Source organism: Cygnus atratus, chromosome 1, assembly GCF_013377495.2.
Source record: "Cygnus atratus isolate AKBS03 ecotype Queensland, Australia chromosome 1, CAtr_DNAZoo_HiC_assembly, whole genome shotgun sequence".
NCBI classification, from domain to species: Eukaryota; Metazoa; Chordata; class Aves; order Anseriformes; family Anatidae; genus Cygnus; species Cygnus atratus.
Genome location: NC_066362.1, coordinates 60,169,718 through 60,189,089, shown reverse-complemented (window position 1 = coordinate 60,189,089; position 19,372 = coordinate 60,169,718). Strand labels below are relative to the sequence as shown.

Genomic DNA, 19,372 nt, shown 5'->3' with positions numbered 1-19,372 from the left:
CAACAACAAAATGCCTGTATTATCTTTTTTTTTTTTTTTTTCTACTAGTCTGCCAGGTAATTGCAACCGTAAAAGCTTTTGCATATTTACCACAGAAACATGTCTCTCCTGGAGGATGGGACTGTCATCAGGTAGAATATTTCATTTAATAAGCCTCTTCTGAGGTACAAACTAGGGCTGGGGATTTTTTTCTGGCCTCCTTCAGAGTAAAGGACAAGCAGATAAAAATCAGCTGCTGCAGTGCTACATTGTCAAAGTTCCTGTTCCTGTGAAAATTAACTCTTACTAAGCTCAGAGCTCTGGAAGGCTTTGTCGGTAGGATGTTTATGAAGCAGGAAAAGGGTCTGATATCAACTCGTACTATATTTTTCCCCCGTCCTCCCCAAGCATAAGACAGAGTTCTTTCCTATTTACAAAGAGAGCAACTACCCTGCTTTTCTGTAACCCAGCTGATGAGCTGTGCACAATGCCAGGACAAATTTTCATTAAATCGGTTCATCAAGGAGAATTACATTTTCCCTATTTGCCCCTGTTTCACAGAATTACAATAACAAAAACATGGCCTAAACATTTCTAAATTCAGCTGTCCTTTAAAGACAAATGCATTTTTTTCCCCTACTTTTTCCCACCCAAGCCTGACCTAGCAGTAGAATTGCTTTTCTCAGTCCTTGGGATGCTAAATCAAGCCGAGTAGTACCAAAAGGAAGGGCTGAGGAGAACATCTATGAAAGGAACTTGTGTCTTGGAGTCGAGATGATGACCTTCCAGGCTTATGAGAAGACACTCGTTTGCTGAAATGTTTAACAGACTGAAGGGGAATACAGCTGGTTCACACATTTGCTTTGTATGCACCTATGCAGAGGTCATAAACTCTATCCTAGCATGACATACTTGTAGTTAAAATCACCGCGAGTGGGAATCAGCAGTCTCTGACAGGCCCTCAGTCCAACCGCAAATTACTGACAATACTCATTCATCCCTACCAACAGCATCCCGCGTGGAGAAAAAGTGTGTTTGGCCAACCTTGTTTTTGAAAAATCCCTGCTTTCACTTACAAGCAAAAGCTGGAAGATACAGCTAACATATGAATTAATTGTTTAGGTTAAAGCCTTTCTGAAACCAAGAACCTACTTGTATTGACTTGGAAAGGAAATGTGGGCTCCCCAGATCCAGTCCCTCTTCTGGAAACAGTCTCAGAGAGAAGGAAGCACAGACAATGGTGAAAGGCTTTCTAAATGGTAAATAGCAAATTCTTTTTTTCCAACAGTAAGTATTTTATGGTTATTTACAAATTGACTATGGTTTTCAATGCAAGTAAACTCCAAGAGCTAAGGACACCATTTTTTTCCTATCACTAACAAGCCTTTCTAAGAGCCATCCCAGTTAAGGATTAAGGGATGACTCTCAGCCATTTGCAGCAAAGAAGGAAAACTCCCATAGGTAAAATACTTCTAGTAATGCTACTTGAGCCCAGTGTCTTACCTGTAATATCTGGATTGAAGGTAGGTAGAACACACAGCTTTAGACACATGGCTAGCTGAACCGAAGTCTATGACCTTGACCCTATATGGCTGTCGGGATGGATCTACCAACATGATGTTCTCTGGTTTGAGGTCAGCATGAATCAGTCCCAGGCTTTTCAACTTCATTAGGGCAGTTGCTACCTGCTGGAGAATTGGTCGAATGTACTTAAGGGGCAAAGGACTGAATTTGTTTTGTTTTAGGAAATCATAGAGGTTCTGCTCCAACATTTCAAAGACCAAGCACGTGTGATTTTTGTGCTGGAAGCACTCATACGCGCGGACGAAGTTGTAGTCATCCGCACTTTCAGTGCTCAGCCGAGCCAGGATGCTCACTTCAATCTGGCCTTGCCGGGCATAGGAAGGATGGTTCTTTAGGATCTTGATGGCCACAATCTCGTTAGTGCCACGTTTCCAGCATTTGACTACTTGTCCGAAGGTCCCCCGGCCAAGAAACTCTAACACTTCATACGTGTTGGTCATGGAACAGAGCACCTCATGTTGCACCAGTTGGTAATCCCCTTCACTGTTGGAGCCACTGTTTTTGGAGGTGGCCGTGGAGGTGGTGGCGGTGGCTACGGTGGCCCCACTGGCATTGTTCTGAATCATTGGTGGATGCTCTTCGATGATCTGCACGCTGCTTGTGTTCTCTATCTCCTCACTCTTCCGCTTAAGTCCACATTTTTGGTAGGTGTCCAGAAGGCTCACAGTGCTGCGACGCATCAGGTTGTGTGGCCCGCCCAGTGTTTGCCCAGACACTGCAACCACACCAGAAGTGCTGTTGGCGGACGTCACCACGATGTGCCCCGTGCTTGCTGGGAAGATGATGGTCTGTTCGTAAGGGATGCTTGGATTGGGGATCTGGAGGGAGGCGTTGACGGCTGCTGCGGCGGCTGCTTGGGAGGACTGCACGTTCTTGCTCTGGCTGTAGACTTTGCTGTGTGTGCCGTACCCAGTCATATCCCAGTTCGAACTCGGCTCCACTTTCAGTTTCTTCACGCTACAGAAGGCACTTGACTGAAGGGTGTGAGGAGAGAAAACTTGCACATGCGAGGCCATACCTGCAATAAAACATCAGAGTGAAACCACAGTGTCAAGATGCCTTCCCCAGCTTTTTCCATTTGTTCAGTGGCAATAAGGGAGAATGGGATACAGACTTCAGATACAGCACACGCACAAAAATCAAGTTCTTCCAGAAATATGTATTCAACACAAATAAAAAATTATGCTCTAAAATAAATCATTACTCCCAGCTGAACTATACTAACAAACACTGAGACTTCTGCTCTCTTGCTCTTCCCCTTCTCGTTTTTAATAATGAGAATGTAAATGTTATTTTTACCTCCTTTGCCTAAGGAGACTCCTATTCCCATTGTCTCCAGGAATATACCTAGATCTCTTTTGCTGATATAAAATACTGCAAAGCATTCTGCCTCTGGAGGCCAAATCTCAAATCCTCAGGCTCATCCTGTATTAACAAGTTTGGCAGATATGGCTTAAGACCTCCGTTTACCCCCACAAAACCACTGCGTAGCTGCTGGCTTGCAGAGAGCCAGGATGGGACCAGGAGATGACACACCATGACAAGTGGAGGTGCGCTGACAAAGCTGAAGAGCCAGGACAGAAGCAGCAGATGATGTCTCAGGTTGCTTGCCAAGTCTGTGTGTGGGAATCGTGCACAATGCTTGTCTCCGCTCAGGGACACTGATGATGGGAGTTAGACAACACGAGCTTCACCGTGTGCTCTTAGTTGTCTCAGATTTGTAAAACTGTGTTCATCTAATCTTATTCACAGTGACAACACTGTCACTGCAAAGCAGATCCCCTGGAAATGAACGGCATTGTTAACGATACAAGGTACAAATTAGCATGTGGTGGAATCAAGTCCTAATATAATTTATTTTTTAAGAAAAGAAAAAAAAAACTATTTTACTGCAAGCTTCTTTGCCCGTAGGAGAGCTAATGATCTTCTACGCCGTTATTCAAAAAAAAAAAAAAAAAAAAGAAACCCACAACCTCATAATCAAAGTCAAAATAAAGCATCATTGAGACAGGCTGACTGAGGAATCTGGGTAACATCCCACTGAAACAGAAAATGTTCCTGTTCAGAAGGTGGTCCATGGAGAAGAGGACGCCTAGGTCCCAGCTTTCTGCTGGCTCTCCCTTCCCAGGGCAGGGATGGTACCGCTGGGGCAAAGGTACCAAGAACCCCACAAGTCTACTGGGATTCCTACAGAAGAAGCCAGTGCCCGGCAAGAGTTAAAGCAGAAAGGCACACGCTCCTTCAACCCTTCTGTCTGTCGTCAGTGTTTCCTTTTAATAAACCAGAATGACTAGGGAAGAAAAAGACAATATGCTGAGCTGGCACCGCTGCTGAATTATTGAGCACAAACATAACCTTGACTTGTTTGCAACTTTAAGAAGTTAAAAGCTGAATGAATGCTTCAGCAACAACAACACAACAAACTCGGCAATGCACATGGATGACTCCTTCACGTGGAGACCTGGGAGTACCACACACCCAGCTCCCTTTCCTAAAAGAAGCCCATTCTCCACTGGTCCCTGTTGTTCTTCTGAAAATGTTCTGGAGTCCGTACGCACACAGGTGCACTTACACACATGCACACGTACACATACACACCCACATCGAAAAACACGAGCATTACTCCTCACTGCCAGAGCCCTGCAAACCACAATGTGCCCTCCATCAAAGGCCTTTAATGTCATTTTTGATGCCGTTTGCTGTGATTCATGTTAATTCCCCCCCAGAGCCTACTGGGCAGCAATTTCCAAGGTCCTTGCAACTCGGTCCTCATCCCCAAGCCCCTCTAAGAGCTTTCTCTCCTCTCCTTTCCACAGGGTGACGACGTGGCCACAGACGCTGTAGCACGCAGCGGGCTCGGAAAACCGCAGCAGTATTACTCAGCTTGTCATCCCCGACACAAATGTCGTGTGTGAGTGAGCTGAAGCTGTGTTTGTTTTTCCACTGATTAAGAAGAGTCACGGTGTTCTTTCTAGTACAGTACCAACCTTTCTGGAGAGTGGGGTTGGCTTGATGTATGTTTTCCCCCTGGACGCGAATAATAAAGCAGATGTAATTGGTAACATATTGTGGAGCTAGCCGAGGTGTAATTTATAGCTTTATGGCTTTCATTTCGTGGTGTGCTTGAGCAATATCTCTTCATATAAAATAAAAAGGGGGAAAAAGGATTGACGCAGAAGAAGGAGAGAGGTTCTTCTCACACGCTCCCCTGGAAATAACCCCAGAAGACTCAGCCTCCCCCATATTAAAGTCTTGGATGTGGAGCACAGCAGCTGCAACTTTCTCAGTGCTGCTGTAAAAACCAGGATAATCACCACCATTAAGAGCCAGACTTTCAACTGGTGCAAACTGGCAGAGCTCCAGTCGATATCAGCTGACGCTAAAAACAAGGTCAGCAGTCACTCAACATTGTCAACGTCAGATGGCTGTCTGTGCCCCTTGGTGAAACGAGTTGTTGTTAGGGCTTGGTTTCCACATCAACAAGCCCCTTGCTGTCCCTGCAACACTGTTCACACAGGAACAGGACACCCTGTTACCCCAAAAACGGGGGAGTGGAGGAAGCAGGGCTGTCTGGTGGCTGGCAGGAGGACTTTGGACTCCACTGCTGCCACTGCCACCCTTCTCAGAGGTTGTACTCCATTGTAAGAGAAAGAATTTTTTTTTCTTCCTGTATGAAATCCTCTTCCTTCCATCCGAAATGATTTTTTTCACATCTGAGGTTTTAGGGGCACATGTTGTAGGAGAATAGCTCAGCTAGCTCTTCAGCATAGTCCGATACCAAGAAATTACAGTCTGACTGACAGCTTGGTGATGGGAAAGGAAGGCTTCTGCAGCAAAGTCATTTTTATTGCAAATTTGCCTGTGCAGCTAACGTGAGAAAAACACAACCTCAAATTTCCTGAGGACATTTTCAATTCGTGCTGGTGGCATATTCTTTTCTTAAAAAAAGATCTTTACTCCACAGCAATGGCAGAAATAGTAGTAAACGTGCATAGGAGTTGGAGGGCTTGTTACAGGGATCAAATTCCACCTTGCAGCCTGCGATACGATTTACACCTTCAGCCTTTTGATTACTGGCGACGACGCCAGTGAAGAGACAAGCTGGCTGCGGCATGGTGATCCACGCCAGCCCAGCCCCGTGGCCGCGATGCCCTCGAGCATCTCCCAGAGCCAGCCTCTGGGGAAGGAGCATCCTCCTCCTGGGCTTTGGAGAGCATGGGGCTCATTTTGATATCGCCCCCACGCTCGCCTGGCGAGTTTCTGGGCTGGGAGCTGAATCAAGGCTGGGTGCATTGCATTAAATAAAATTGATAGTTCCTTTCTTTAATAATGAGTTTTAGTGTGGCCATTTAAAGCTCTCACACAATTGATAGTAACTGGATTTAATGGGGCCTTCCCTGCCCTTGATATGACTTAGGTAACTCCCTGCAGCATCCACATGAGCTGAAGTATGTAGTGTGCAGCAAGGGGGCAATATTAAAACGGACTGAATGACTTTTATTAAAAGACTCGACTTTTTTTTTTTGTCTTTCCCAAGAACTCCTCCCATGTCGGTTTTCACTTAATAATAATTTAGCAGGTGCTATTTACAATTCAGATGGCCCTCTTCTGCATGCGTGCACAAATCACGCAGCCGCCTCATCACAACTTCCAGCAGGTTTCGGGGAAGCGAATGAGGTAAAGTTCCCTATCCACCCACCTCAGCCCAGAGGGCAAAAAATACACTTTGGGGACTAAAGACGGAACAGTTTGAAAGTCACTGATGTTTTCTTCTGTTTCATTCACAGCACTTAGTGCTGATTTATAAACGTGGCCTTTGCAGTGGCAGGAGACCAAGCCCCTGCCCTGTATTAAGTAGGCAGTAAGACCTTCTGCAGTACCTGCAGAGCTGCCAGTGCGCTGTAACCAGAGGCTGCTTGCTGACTGCTGGGAGAACGACAGAGCCTGCTTGAAAAATACTGTAGAAAGCACACGGCATGTGTTCAGCATATAAATGATGCGCACAAGACACTCCTGAAATAAATATCTTCCACTTCTCCCCAGAGAGGCACAGGCCTGAAAACTCATATACACACCCGGGTTAAGAAGGCAATGAAAAGGGGATCTGCCAGGTATGTCTAATGTATTGCACTTTCAAAATAGCTGTGTCTAAAGCACAGCACTCTTTGTCAAGGTGGCCTCTGTGAGGCCTCTTTTGAGGCATTGTCCCCGGTACCACACGCTTCTGGAACCTCCTTAAAACTGACGTCCCTGGAGGCTACACAAATTCCTTCCCCTGTGCTACCAAGTGTCTGGAGACAACCTCAAAGAAGAGTTCAGACCTCAACAGCCTCGGCTCCTTCCTGTCTTTGGTGAGCAGAAGATGTCAAGAGGGCCTCCGTTCCCCGTGAAAATCCCTCTACCTTCCTGCTCTGCTTTTCCTGTCCTGCTACTAAAACTGTCTCGTCCTAATTAGTAGTTTCATAAATGCTTCAGCAGAGCATGGCAGCTCTCAGGGAAGTGACAGAGCCTGCCTCCTGCACTGCTCCAGACCTGGCTTCATGCAGCTCTAAGCTGCCTTGCTGGATCCACGTCCCACAGCCAGGGGAAGAACACTTTCCAACACAAAGAGTAGCCATACATAAAACCAAACGAACAAAGTCGAACTACCCTCACCCCCACCTCCCTCCCACCCAAAAAGCATGTCTCGCCACAACGAGACGGCGGGAACCTCTAACAGCCACCATCTTCACACCCCCTTGTCCCCCAGCCACCTTTACTGCCCTCCTACAGAGGTTGTGAGGTGGGTGAGCCATCCACCTGGGGGCTGGTCCCTGCCACCCCAGGTGGGAGCCGTGGTGAGCAGCTCCAGGGGAGCTGTGTGAGTCGGAGCCACCACACGTCCCGCACAGAGGGACAAGGCGGCAGGCCCCACGCTGCTGATGGAAACCTGGAGGCTGCGCCAGCCTCGTCCACCCACAGCCACCACATCTGGTGGGTCGCTAGACGGTGCCATGAGAGCTGGCTTCAGACTGTGGGCAACGGCTTAAATAAGCCTGCTATACATCTGAAACACCATACTCCAAGGAATTAGTGAACAGAAGCCACTGCCAGCCACAGCCCTCCCTCTGAACCATCTGTGCCGTCTTTTATTTTGTCTCTGTAGACCAAAGTCAAGTCCCTGCAATACGGAGCCTTCCCTTCAGAACTCAAGTGACCACAATCCCACTTCTCACCATTACAAAACTCCACTCTCCCGTATCCACTCTAAGCCACAAGACCCTACTATTAGACATCTTCTTTTATCTAGAAACATCGTGATTCCTATTCATCTTTTTAATGTGGGTTCAGGTGCCCACGAACCTGAGTAACAAGTTGTGGGCTCTTTGACATGTTTCTGGTTTTAGGCACACGAAGCAAAATCTCAGAGACAAACATATACACTATATTTAAGTCCTTAATTACACCTCAGTGAAGGATTCTTTCAGGGTCACCTCCGTCTCCCACTTTAATGAATTGCAGTAATGACAAGAGATATTATAGATTTCCTCCGTAAATCCTGTGGCTAGTTTATGTTTCACATTACAGTTCGTTAATGATGCAACACCTGAGAACGCAGGTAAAAATATTCCTCACCGGAGGCTCGGCGGCCTCATTATTTCCCTGCAGATGCTGCAGCCACCAGACCGGACACTGACTTTAGGCCTCGGTGTGAGAGGGGCCAGCAGTCATGCTGCCCTGAGCTGGTGGGGGCTAAGACATTGTATACGCTCCTGGAGGAAAACCCAGCACAATGTGAACAGTGGAAAACCTTCTCTTCAGGACCTAAGCATGGGAATGGAAACGAGGGCAGCATGTGAATACATGTTTGTTTTGACAAAATTGAGCTACACCCCAGTAAATAAACTCCCTTCAGCACACCTGTCAAAAGGGACAGGAATACTGCCACCTCTATGGGTATCGTGCAATAACGCTGCAAAAGCTCTGCCAGGATATCTCCAGACATACTGTAAGAAAGCTGGGAGTCAGCAGTGCCTGAGGCGGGTCCCAGCAGCTCGAGACGGCAGCTGAATAGCCCTGCCTTGCGAACCTTACTGAGCGAAAGCAGCTGAATAGCCCTGCCTTGCGAACCTTACTGAGCGAAAGCCCTCCCGAGCCAGGGAGAGAAGTCTCCAGCTCCTGTGAGGACTGCTGGAGTCCCAGCAGCAAAATGAGGTGACAAGCGATAAGGACAGAGGTGACAGCAGCACCTGCAAGCCTTCGAGATCTGCCTGAGAGTGTGAAGAAACTTATGCACAATCTCAATGCAAAGACAATTTAGGAAAGTAGGTGTCAATGAAGTCAGGAACAAGTTTCACAAACAAACACTCAGTACTCCCAAGAGAAGCAACCCTCCTCTGGAGACAGAGGGGGGATGAGAAAGAAAGAACAAGGCCACACCGGGCAGGTGGGATTGAGAGCAGCCCTGCTTTGAAGCTCTGTCTTCTAAGGCACTGATGGCTGTCTAACAACGCTCTGCCAAAGAAGTCCCTCTTTCCGGTTTCTCCCAGACAGGCAGGCAGAGGAGAGGCTGGTGCCCAGCTGGGGGCTGCGGGCAGGGTGCTGGGAGAGCCATCAGCCCAGCTGCCGGAGGAGCAGACCATGGTGACACTGCAGCGCCGTGCCGAATGAGGCACGGCACACATCTATAATGCCATGCTTCAGCCAGCTCCTCAAGTGATGGGGATGGCCAGAGGAGATGGGAAAGAATGCTACCAAGGAGTGTTCTGTGGCTGCCCCACCGTGAAGCCAACATGGTGCCAGATGAACCTACAAGTGCTGATTTACATCCATGCGCCAGGTAGGACTGTTTGGCAACAGCACGTGTTCTGGGCAGCCTCCTCCCCGCCATCATACATCCTCCACGGAGGGTGAGTGGAGCACATGGCAACCACAGCATTTCTACAGAACCCGAAGCTTCCTTTGGAGATCTGTACAAGATAGACTGAGCAGTAAATATGACTCCGGCCAGGGCTTGCCCCGCACTGCAGCTTAGCACGTGTGTGGGTCCATACGTCCAACCTCCAAACAGATCTGTAACATGAGAGTCTCTGGGCTCCCACCAGCTCCGTCTCTGATTACTACTTGCTGACAGAGTTGCATCCTGGAAGCAGAACTGAAAATAAGAAGGCTCTCTCTCAGTGTGACTCTGCTTTCCAGGCAGTGTGGGTCACGTCACTCAGCTGGGTCACTTCAGCTTCCTTCTTCCAAATAGGGGGGACAACAGTATCCCCATATTACCAGAGAAAGAGAGGATTTGTGTCATTTCCAACCCCATATCCCACAGACTTCACTAGCTGCCCTATTTGGCCATCAGTGATATTAGTTCCCAGAAAAGGGCTCCAGGGGCTCTGGAAAATGGACCAAAATGAACCAGCATTTGCCTCTGCTGTCCTGCCTGTGCCCCCATCACCCACACAGCGCTGGCACACTTGTGGAAAGGATGTTTGGGCTTTTTCCACCACTGCTGCCTCTCCACCTGGATGCCTTCCCACCTGTAAATATTAGCTTTGTAATGTCAGTGACTCCAACTCGCCCGCAAGTGCAGTGAAACCACAGGGAATGGCTGGCACCTCGCATACTTCACTCGTCAGAAGCAACCCTACCTGTGAAGGCAGGACATGGGCAAGGCTTGTTGCAGTCTCAGGCTGAGCCTCTCACTCCCACAGGATTTTTTCAAAGTGTTTCATTTGCAAAGAGGCAATTGCATGACATTCAGCGCTTGCTTTGTTTACGAAATCTGAAACTCAGATCAAGCACTAGCTGGGCTGAAAAGGTCAGCTTGCCTGTTCGCAAAGTCCCTCCCTTCATTTCATTTCCGTCAGGATACAGACATGTTGAAGAGAAACAAGCCTCTGGTGAGGTTTGGATGAAATACGCAGGATCTAAGCCGCAAAGGAAGATGAAGATGCGAGGAGAAAGGTGGGGAAGCCGGGCAGGGAGCTCTGCCGGATCAGGAAATTGAGATAGACTGATTTGGTGACCTCCTGACTATCCCAAAGCCAGGGTTAACTACATCACCTCGCTTCTGCAGCAACATCTCCCTTTCAAATAAGAATGACCAAAGACACGATTTACAGCACCCTACATCGAGAGCTATGGGTTGTTTCAAAAAAATGAAAAAAAAAGGCTACTTTAGGTTGATTGTTTGACCTTCACTTTAAGTAGTTAAAACAATTGTGTAAATAACCTGTCTTCCACTGGCACAGAAACACACACTTACACAGAGAAAAGCCCTTCAGTTGTGGAAGGACAACACATCTTGAGCATGAGTTTTTCACCCTGCCTTCCTGACTTTAGCCTTCCCATTGCTCAGGGCCAAGAAAAGTTCCAAAAGTGAAAATGGTGGCTGAACAGTCACAGTTGTTACTGTTATCCACAGCTCTTGATTTGTATTCTGAAGTGAGTATAAAACCAAAGATGTACGAAATGCGAATGGCTGGGGCCTCCAGCACAGCTCAGAACTAGGACAGGCAGAGGCACACGATAGGATGGGAAGGCACTGGTTTAGGGTTTGGATGTGGATGCATTTCTCGTCAAAAATCCCAATTCAGTCATCTCTCTATTTCGCAGGCAGCATCTGAAAAGAGTGGCCCTGCAGGAAAGTGCCACGTTACAAGTCTGTCTTGATCCCTTCTTCTTTGAGAATGCCAAGCAGTTTGTAGCGAACCAAAGTGACAGCAAACCACAGTGCTCCCCATGAGAGCACCCAGCACTATCACGAGTATCCTTGGGAACCCCTGTAACTGTGATCGTCCAGAAATCCCAATGATTTTTTTTTTTAATCTGAGGTTGCATCGATCTCTGTCACACAAAACACATGACCACACTCAGACACACATGCACATGCTTGTACTTGCACAGCCACAGAACGACCCACGTAAGCAACGAATCTCTCCTCCAAACAAAACAAGTGAAGTTATTCAGGTACCCCACGCAATCCTGCAGTAGTGCTTCCGGACACCACTCTGCCCCACACCGCTGGCTTGCTGTGGGCGATGGGGTCTGGCAGCACCTGCCTGGTCTCCCATTGTCTTCACAACAACTTTCTTTTTAAGCAAGGTCCCATAGGACAGGGGGCCAGTTCAGTGTGCAGAGAAGAAGCCTGGTTAGCCAAGGATGGGCAGCCTAGGTGATGCTCGAAGCTCTTGTTAACAGAAAAAGAAAACCTGGTTTAGGCATGAGGATAAACTACATGAAAGATTTCAGAGCCCTGAAGAGTAAACATCCAAGAGCTCAGGAAAGGATATCTGACTTGAGAAGGAGGGATATAAGGCCCTTGTGTGTGATGAAGAAGCTGAGGGACACCAGTAACTGCCTACTCCCCCTCAAAGCTCTAAAAGAGAAGAAATCAGAGGAAGTCATTAAGAGAAAAAAAAAAACAATAAAAACCTCCACGTGTACCGGCAGAATTCCCTATCTACCATCAGTCTCTCCCCCAGGTTTCTCTTTTGTGTAGGATATGATTATTTATTGACATATTTACTTACTCAGCTCTACACTGCTTAATGCCATGGCTTCAAGGCTTCTTGCACTAGCAAGACTAAAGAATGACAGAAGAGGAACAAAGCTGAACCTGAAGATCCAGCACAATACATACCAAATGCCTTCTGTGGTTCCTTCCACTGCTGTGATGGGCTAGAGCTTCAAAAGCAGGGCCCTCAGCTGAGACAGCCCCACCATCAGACCTGCTGTACACGCTCCTCTTCAACCAAGAAAGCGCAAGCACATGACAGCCTTGGTGGGGTGTGCAGAGAAAGATAACCCTTGGTGCAACTTTGCTCCCGTCCGCCTGTGCTTTAGAGGTGACAGACAGTGCCCTGAATGGTACCTTGCAGAGACAAAGGCACCTGAGCACACCTCAAGCCATGTACGACTGCCTTCATTTGTCACTGCCAGTAACATCTCTGTGGTACTCATGGGCACGGCACAGTAGCTGAAGCAAAACCTACTGAATCAAAAATCCATATTAGAAAGGATAGTTAGCTACAGACCACAGGCTAGCCAAATAAAGGTGCTGTCAGGCCTCCTTCTCCTCCATGGTCCTACATTTGTGACCTGATGTGTCACTATACACTTTTAACAGGCTGCAGCCACTTACCTAATCTCTTCCGTAAGCATCTTCTTGGCACTAATACAGCTGTTTTGCAGCCATGTCCTTTAAACCCACAACACACAGCTCCTTCCTTTCCATACAGCAAAGAAGTTAGAGAATTCAGGCTAGATGATACAATGGGACGAGTTCAGCATCATCAATGCATCAGTGACAGCACAGCCAAGCTGTCCACAGTCTCACCTACTGTTTTTGACCAACGATGAAAACAAAGTCAGGCCAAATGGAGTCAAGGGGAAAGAAGAGATTCTGGGAAAGTAAGCTCTGTATGATTTCTCACAAGAAGCAAATACACTTCTGTTTCCACAGGATCCAGAAAAACAAATCAGTAACATCTTGTAGTCAATCACAAGAGCTTTTGATAGCTCTATGAGAACCTTGGACACCTTATGTCTAACATAAGAATGTCTGGAGAGAAAAGCTGCCTGAGGTGGGCCTATGGTTGTTGCTATAGTGATTATGAGAATCCCAGTAAATGATGAGAGGGGGAAACTGCCAAAAAAACAAACCCAAAAACAGCTAAAGGAATTTAGTACCAAAAGCCCCGTGAGCATTCATGAGGCCTTCTGCACTCAAAACTCATGGAGAGCTTTCAGAAACTTTCCCAAAACAAATATCCCTGTGGATGAAGAGACTGGAAACTAGACTCAGCAGAAGTACAGTAACTGGGGAAAGAATTTCAGTGGGAAGGGGGCCAGTTTACACCCCATATAAACACACAATTAATTCAAAGTTTGCAGCACTCCTTTGTGGACATAGTCCCCGGGTTTGGTCATTATTCATATCTGAAAATAGCCACGCTTCCCTCTTTAGTCCTTCCTGGGCTCATGGGAGATTGAAATGAGTCACCAGAGGACCAGCTGAGTCATCCAGCCAAAGCTTGGGAAGAGATGCAAAATTGGTCATCACATCCATGATTAAAATGTGGATGACGGCAGCTGTCCTAGCAACCAGCCATGCACGAAGCAGCACGGGCTGGAGACCGCTACCAGACGTTTCCTGAAGCCAGATGGAAAGAGGCCTTATATGAAACTAGTACAAGGCCGAACAAGCACTGACCACCGGTTCTGCACCTGACACAAAGCCCTTCTCCTCCCGTTTCCCCACGCTGGACACATTAGGGAAAAGGGGGTTCCTTCTCTCAGAAATGCCCTCCTCCATCTTCCTGATCGCTGGCAATTTAGAGCTGCTTTTCCAACTTCTACGAACCAAAGTCCCAATTTGTTCCGTTTCCTTAGTGTATCATCAAACCTTAACAAAACCCGTTTCAATATACAACCTACCTGAGGGCCAAACAACTATGACCTTTGAAGAACACAGCTCTGTATTTCATTTCGATGTCTATTGTTTTCAGAACAAAAGGGAGCGGGGCGATTGCTTTTGAGCACAGAAAATGTATTTACCTAACAGGTTTTTTTATGGCGATTACGGAAGTTTTGTGAGCGAGTTAGTTCGGTGTTCAGGACTGTGGGAGACTGCTAGGCCCGGCCTGGGTCAGGCAGGCTGTGAGCAGATGCAGTGCAAGCTGCCTCGGCCTGGACGATGCAGTACAACCTTGCATTTCGGCACCCAGCACACGGTGCTGATCCTGACCTACTGCCAGCCCGGCTGAATGTGGTATCACACTGAGCACACACACACACCACCACGCACGTCTCTGGCTCACCAGGATGGGTGAGAAGTACAGGGTGGGACCTCAGTCCTACAAAAGTCAGTCACGTGCATAAAGTTTAAAATGGACACGTTCATACCAGCGCCTACAAAATCAGCGCCCTGCAACATGGAGTTTGTCTTAATCTCTGTTCACATTTATGGTATTCTGGCAAAAGTAGAAAAAAATAGATGTAGCTGAGTGACAAAAAATCACTGGGGGCTATGGAAAGCCCTAATATTAACTATTATGGAAATATTTACTTCACAGAGGAGACAAATAAAAGGGAGAAGACGTAGCTCTACAGCAAAATGAATAATAGGTAGATCTCCAGGGAACATCTGTTCTCCCTGTGTTGTCATGGAAGAATAACATTGACTTGAAAGGACTGGAGCACATTTCACAGCTGCTCAGGGAAACCCATCTCGTACAGCTCACCATCGCCCTCTGAAACGCACTGCCACAAGCCGCCACCGAACCAGCAGCCTGCAGGACTCCAAAGCAGTTATGGGGACAACTCATGGGGCAGACAAACAGTGCAGGTTCCTGTGGCCCCCCTTGAAAACCTACTCTCAGCTGCCCCTAGCAGCAGCGGTGCATGGCACCGAGGGACAAGAGGTGAGATGGCACAGGACAGGTTTCCACAGAACTGCTCCGTATTTCCCAACTACTGATGCCACTCTTGTTTTTTTCTCAATCCTTCCCTCCAGCCTGTTCCTGGGTTTCAGTCTGGCCGCCATGCATCTGTGCCTCTGCTCCCAGCCCTCTGCACCTTCTCTCCTTTTTCCTGTACCAAAAAAGAAAGAAAAGGGAAGGAGAGCCGAGAGGTTTGGATGGGCACCCGCGAGTGAAGGCCCAACCAGCCAGTGCAATGTTGGAGCCCTACGGAAGACAGGTGTCAAACAGAAGCAGGTGTGAAGCAGGAGTCTTTTAAAGACTCAGCAGTAGAGACTCAGAGCTGTTAAAAAGAAATGATAACACAGCCCATGCTCTGCAGGGACAGAAAATAAATATGAAATTGGATCCTGGCAGCACCGCTAGATCCCCAAACTGACCCTCCCACTCCTTGCTCTGCCTGCTCCAAGGAACAGGCTATTCCTGGAGGTGCTTTAAAAAATAAAGTCCAGGCAAGTGTTCTGATGTCCCCTCCACTTCCCAAAGCCGACACTAGCAGCTCACTGGAGCAACCCCTGCACCCAGAGCCCTCCGGGTCCTGGCACAAGGGGCTGCGCCCGTACCAGCCGCGAGTGGTACAGCAAAGGGAGAGTGTGGCTCGGCACACGCGAGCTACAGAAAACTTGTCAGACTGTGCAAGACATGAATCATATGGATTGCCACAACAGCAACAGAGTGTGTGCAGCCCTGTAAAACAAACAAACAAACAAAAGAATCCAAAGACATCCCAAAACACAGATTTAAGGAAATGGGCACTCTCCTGAGGCTGCCAGTATAGTTATGCCACAGGGCTTGCCTGAAAAATATACATACCTTCCTGGCTTGTGACACTTTAGAAATGCTTCTGCATGGGGAAAAGCAAGAGTAACACTCAGGCTCTTCCCACTGGGCACCTGGACCCTGACCAAGTAGACGCCTGGGTTGCCTGGGATGCTGGAAGTGGGTAAATAGTTGCAGCAAAGGCTGCTTATTAGTCACTGGGGGCTGTGGCTGCAGAGGCTGCTCAGGATCTTTTGGAAAACACACCTCCGAGTGCACTTAGCCAGCTGGTCGTAGGTGCTGGCTGCCTTATACCACTCCTGCAGCCTGTGTTTGGATGTAGGCAGGAAAGCTATGGTGGAGAAACAGCAACAGCTCTTCTGCTCATGGAAGTCCTCTTCCTCCTGGAGCCCTCGGTGCAGTCAGAAGACACGCCTCACCTTCTAACCAGCGACTGCGAGACTGTGACCCAAGAAATGAATTAAGCTGGCAAACGTAAAGGTTCAAGGCCAGTTTGTTTGTTTTTCCTGGAGGACCCAGGCCAACAACTCCAGCTTTTCCAGGTCAAGCCAGTGTCTGCATCAGAAAATATTCAATAAATTCTTTATTTAACTGTTCCCCTAGGGCAGCCAGCTAGACCCTCATGCTCCAGGCACGTGGGTCTGTGTCTGAGTTTAAGCACATGAATTCTTAACTGACTTCAGCAGGATAACTCACACATTTAAAGCTAACCACATGTGTAAGCGTTTGCAGGATCAGCGCATTAGTCATCTTCCCTTGTTTTCTGCAAGGGGTTTTGTGTAGAAAAAGCAGAAAAAAAAGCAAAAACCCCCACAAAACTTGCAGATACAGTTTAGGTACCCGAGTCATACTTGAAGCTAAATTAAATCCCTCTCTCCCACTCTCCCTTTTTTTAAACTAAGTCATTTTCTACCAGTTAAGTATTTGGTCTGCTGAAGCATTTAACTGATTTAAAAAAAAATCCTGGGGAAGGTTTGGTCTAGAGAACCGATGCTGACTCTGTGAGTTACACGCCCGCAGAAGACCTGCACAGGCATTCAGCAGGTGTCCTTATCCCGCAACATCTTGTGGATTTTCCCTTTCCTTCATTCCCCATGACTGGTGCCGTGCACATTCAAACAGGCTCCCTGGTCTGGCAGAGCTCATCTGCTCCTGCTGCGCACTCTCCACCTGGAGTGAAAAATCCTCTTTGTGACACAGCGCTGTCACTGCAGCCAACGGTGAGGTCACAGACCGAGTATTGTGACTTCAGCTGGGAAAAGAAGCAGCGGGAACAGATGAACTCTAAAAACAAAGATATTGTTTTGATGTAAACAGCCTTCACAGCAAAAAAAAAAAAAAAAAAAAGTATTAATAAATATATGATAGTTTTTTTTCTAGGCAGACCTCTCAAAGTCCCAACGAGGTACTGAAAGGTTTTTCATTTTATTTCTGTTTTGCTAAAAAATGCGGCTCTATTAGGTTTTGAAATAAACATCTTCTATCCTTTTTATTTTTTTTTATTTTAATACCTTCATGTCTCATCATTGTCCCAGAATAAGCAAACACCATTGCTGTGTAAAGAAACAGGTCTCAGGAAATAATGTACTGCATGTTTCCAAAACGCTCCATAAATCCACAGGCAGCTTGCAAATACCACCTGGACTCCTGTGTGAGGGTTGTTGTTTTTCATAGAAGTCACGTATTAATGCATTTTGAAAAAGACCTTAGCCCCATTCAATCACAACCCTTCCACCTTCACATTGAAAACCAGAGGTTATAATTACACCCAGGAGCAGGAATAAATTAAAACAAGTGCTGGCGCCACCTTGTACTCTTTTTCTGAAAGCAAGGTGATCCCTTCTACCACGGCGGATGTGCTCTGGCCCAACGCAGAACAGCTCAGGCTGGTGCGAAGGGGCAAAGAGCAGATTTTCAAGAGACTTTTTCAGAGGTCAGAAATGGAAGAATGCACTCCGTGTCCTAGCACGTATCAGGTCTTTGGAGGGGGACAATACCTTCACCACCTTTCCTTCTGCCACCCAAGATCTCTAAACTCTGGTGCTCTGCAAGCTCTGTAGCAGGGAGGTAGGGCATACACGTGTCATGGGTCAGACACTTTCCACCCCTTAGTAATGGGTATTCGGGAAGCAGCAAATCGTGACAAAGTCAACACCTTGCAGTTAGGTTGTGGAGTACAGGAGGTGAGGACAACAGATGGATGAAATGCAGTGGACTCCCAAAGGGCTATGTTCAAGTACTCAGCCTCTTCATGCAGGTACACGCCACATGAAGCAACACCACGGGACCACAGTCTCCTTGTTCCTCGCTCACAGGGTCCTCAGGTTGAGCAGGATCACCTGCTCCACCCCAACTTCACCAGCACGGTTTCAAAAGAGCTGAGTAGGGCTGAGAGATCTCACCCAGATCTCTTCTGCCATTAAAACGTTTGGGGTGAAAAGGTGTCCTGCAAAAGAGCAACAGCAGACCTGCTGAAATGAGCACTAAAATAAAAGAAATTCAGTTTCAAATAAATTGATGTTCCTTCTGCAGTACTGGGCTGTGCCACCAACAGTTGCATAGCGGTCAGACAGAAGCCCTGTGGGGTGAAGGCTACACGCTGCTCCCCAGCTCCATACTCCCTTCCAGTACACAAGCCCCTGAGAAGTGCCTGAAATGCCAAGGGGTCCTCAGGTGCCCAGGGAAAACAGAGTGCTGGACGCCTTATTCCATGAGCAACAACAGGCCCACCACTCACTTTTAATTTATATTAAGTCATTTTTAAAGTTATACACTTAAGAGATGTCAGTTCAAATGCGTGCCTCCTTCTGGATGAGTCAATAGCAGGGAATGTGAAAGGCATTTGCTATTAAAAAAAAAAAAAGAGCAAGATAGAGAAATAGAAAGAGAAACTATGATTGCTTTAAAAAATTGCCTAATGCTTGAAGAAATATAACAACTGGCCACTGCTGGCAGACCAACCCGTAACAACCCTTTGTGAAAGCTCACGGATAGAAGGGGAAACATTGGCAGGACCTCAGTTATCAGCTTCTCGGGGGACATCACAAATAATAAGCAGTTCCCTCCCCAAAGTACCCTTTCGGCATCCTATCTTTACAAAAAACGATGTCTAAATATTCTTTCTAAAATATAAACTTGCCACGTGTAGTCAAAATTAAACAGAAATACAGGGCATTTTTAAAAGAAACTCCATGGGGAAAAGCAACAGTGGAATAACCAAACATCAATTATGGAAGCCACATCAAGAAGAGGCTCTTGTGCAAAGGTTTTAGGGTTTAGGGATTTGAAGAAAATGTACGTTCTGGTTTGACTCATACGGTAGGCAGAGAACAAACAAGTTCCCCCAACTTGTACAGCTCAGTGATTTGCTCCTGTGCTGAACGGTAACCCTTTAAAGTCAGAGTACCTATACAACTCTTGTCACATCCAGCTCCTGAGTCACTGCAATCTTTGCTCTCCGTTCCCACCTGCTCTGCAGCATCAAAGCGACCAGCTCCCTCCCACCCAAAGTCAGTGCAGAAGCAGCAGCAAATACCACTGTGGCACGGGCAGACTCCTGCCGCAGCATGCAT

The 19,372-nt window shown here is 47.3% G+C and overlaps 1 protein-coding gene across 8 annotated transcripts in view; it reads right to left on the bottom strand.

Annotated features, from left to right (window-relative positions):
* HIPK2 (homeodomain interacting protein kinase 2) overlaps positions 1-19,372 on the bottom strand; it is a 135,885-nt gene that overhangs the window by 93,121 nt on the left and 23,392 nt on the right. For all 8 annotated transcript variants that reach the window (XM_035561587.1, XM_035561555.2, XM_035561472.2 and 5 more), the window contains one exon: positions 1,483-2,581. In XM_035561587.1, coding sequence (XP_035417480.1) covers positions 1,483-2,581 — 1,099 coding nt within the window. The remainder of the gene's footprint in view (positions 1-1,482; positions 2,582-19,372) is intronic.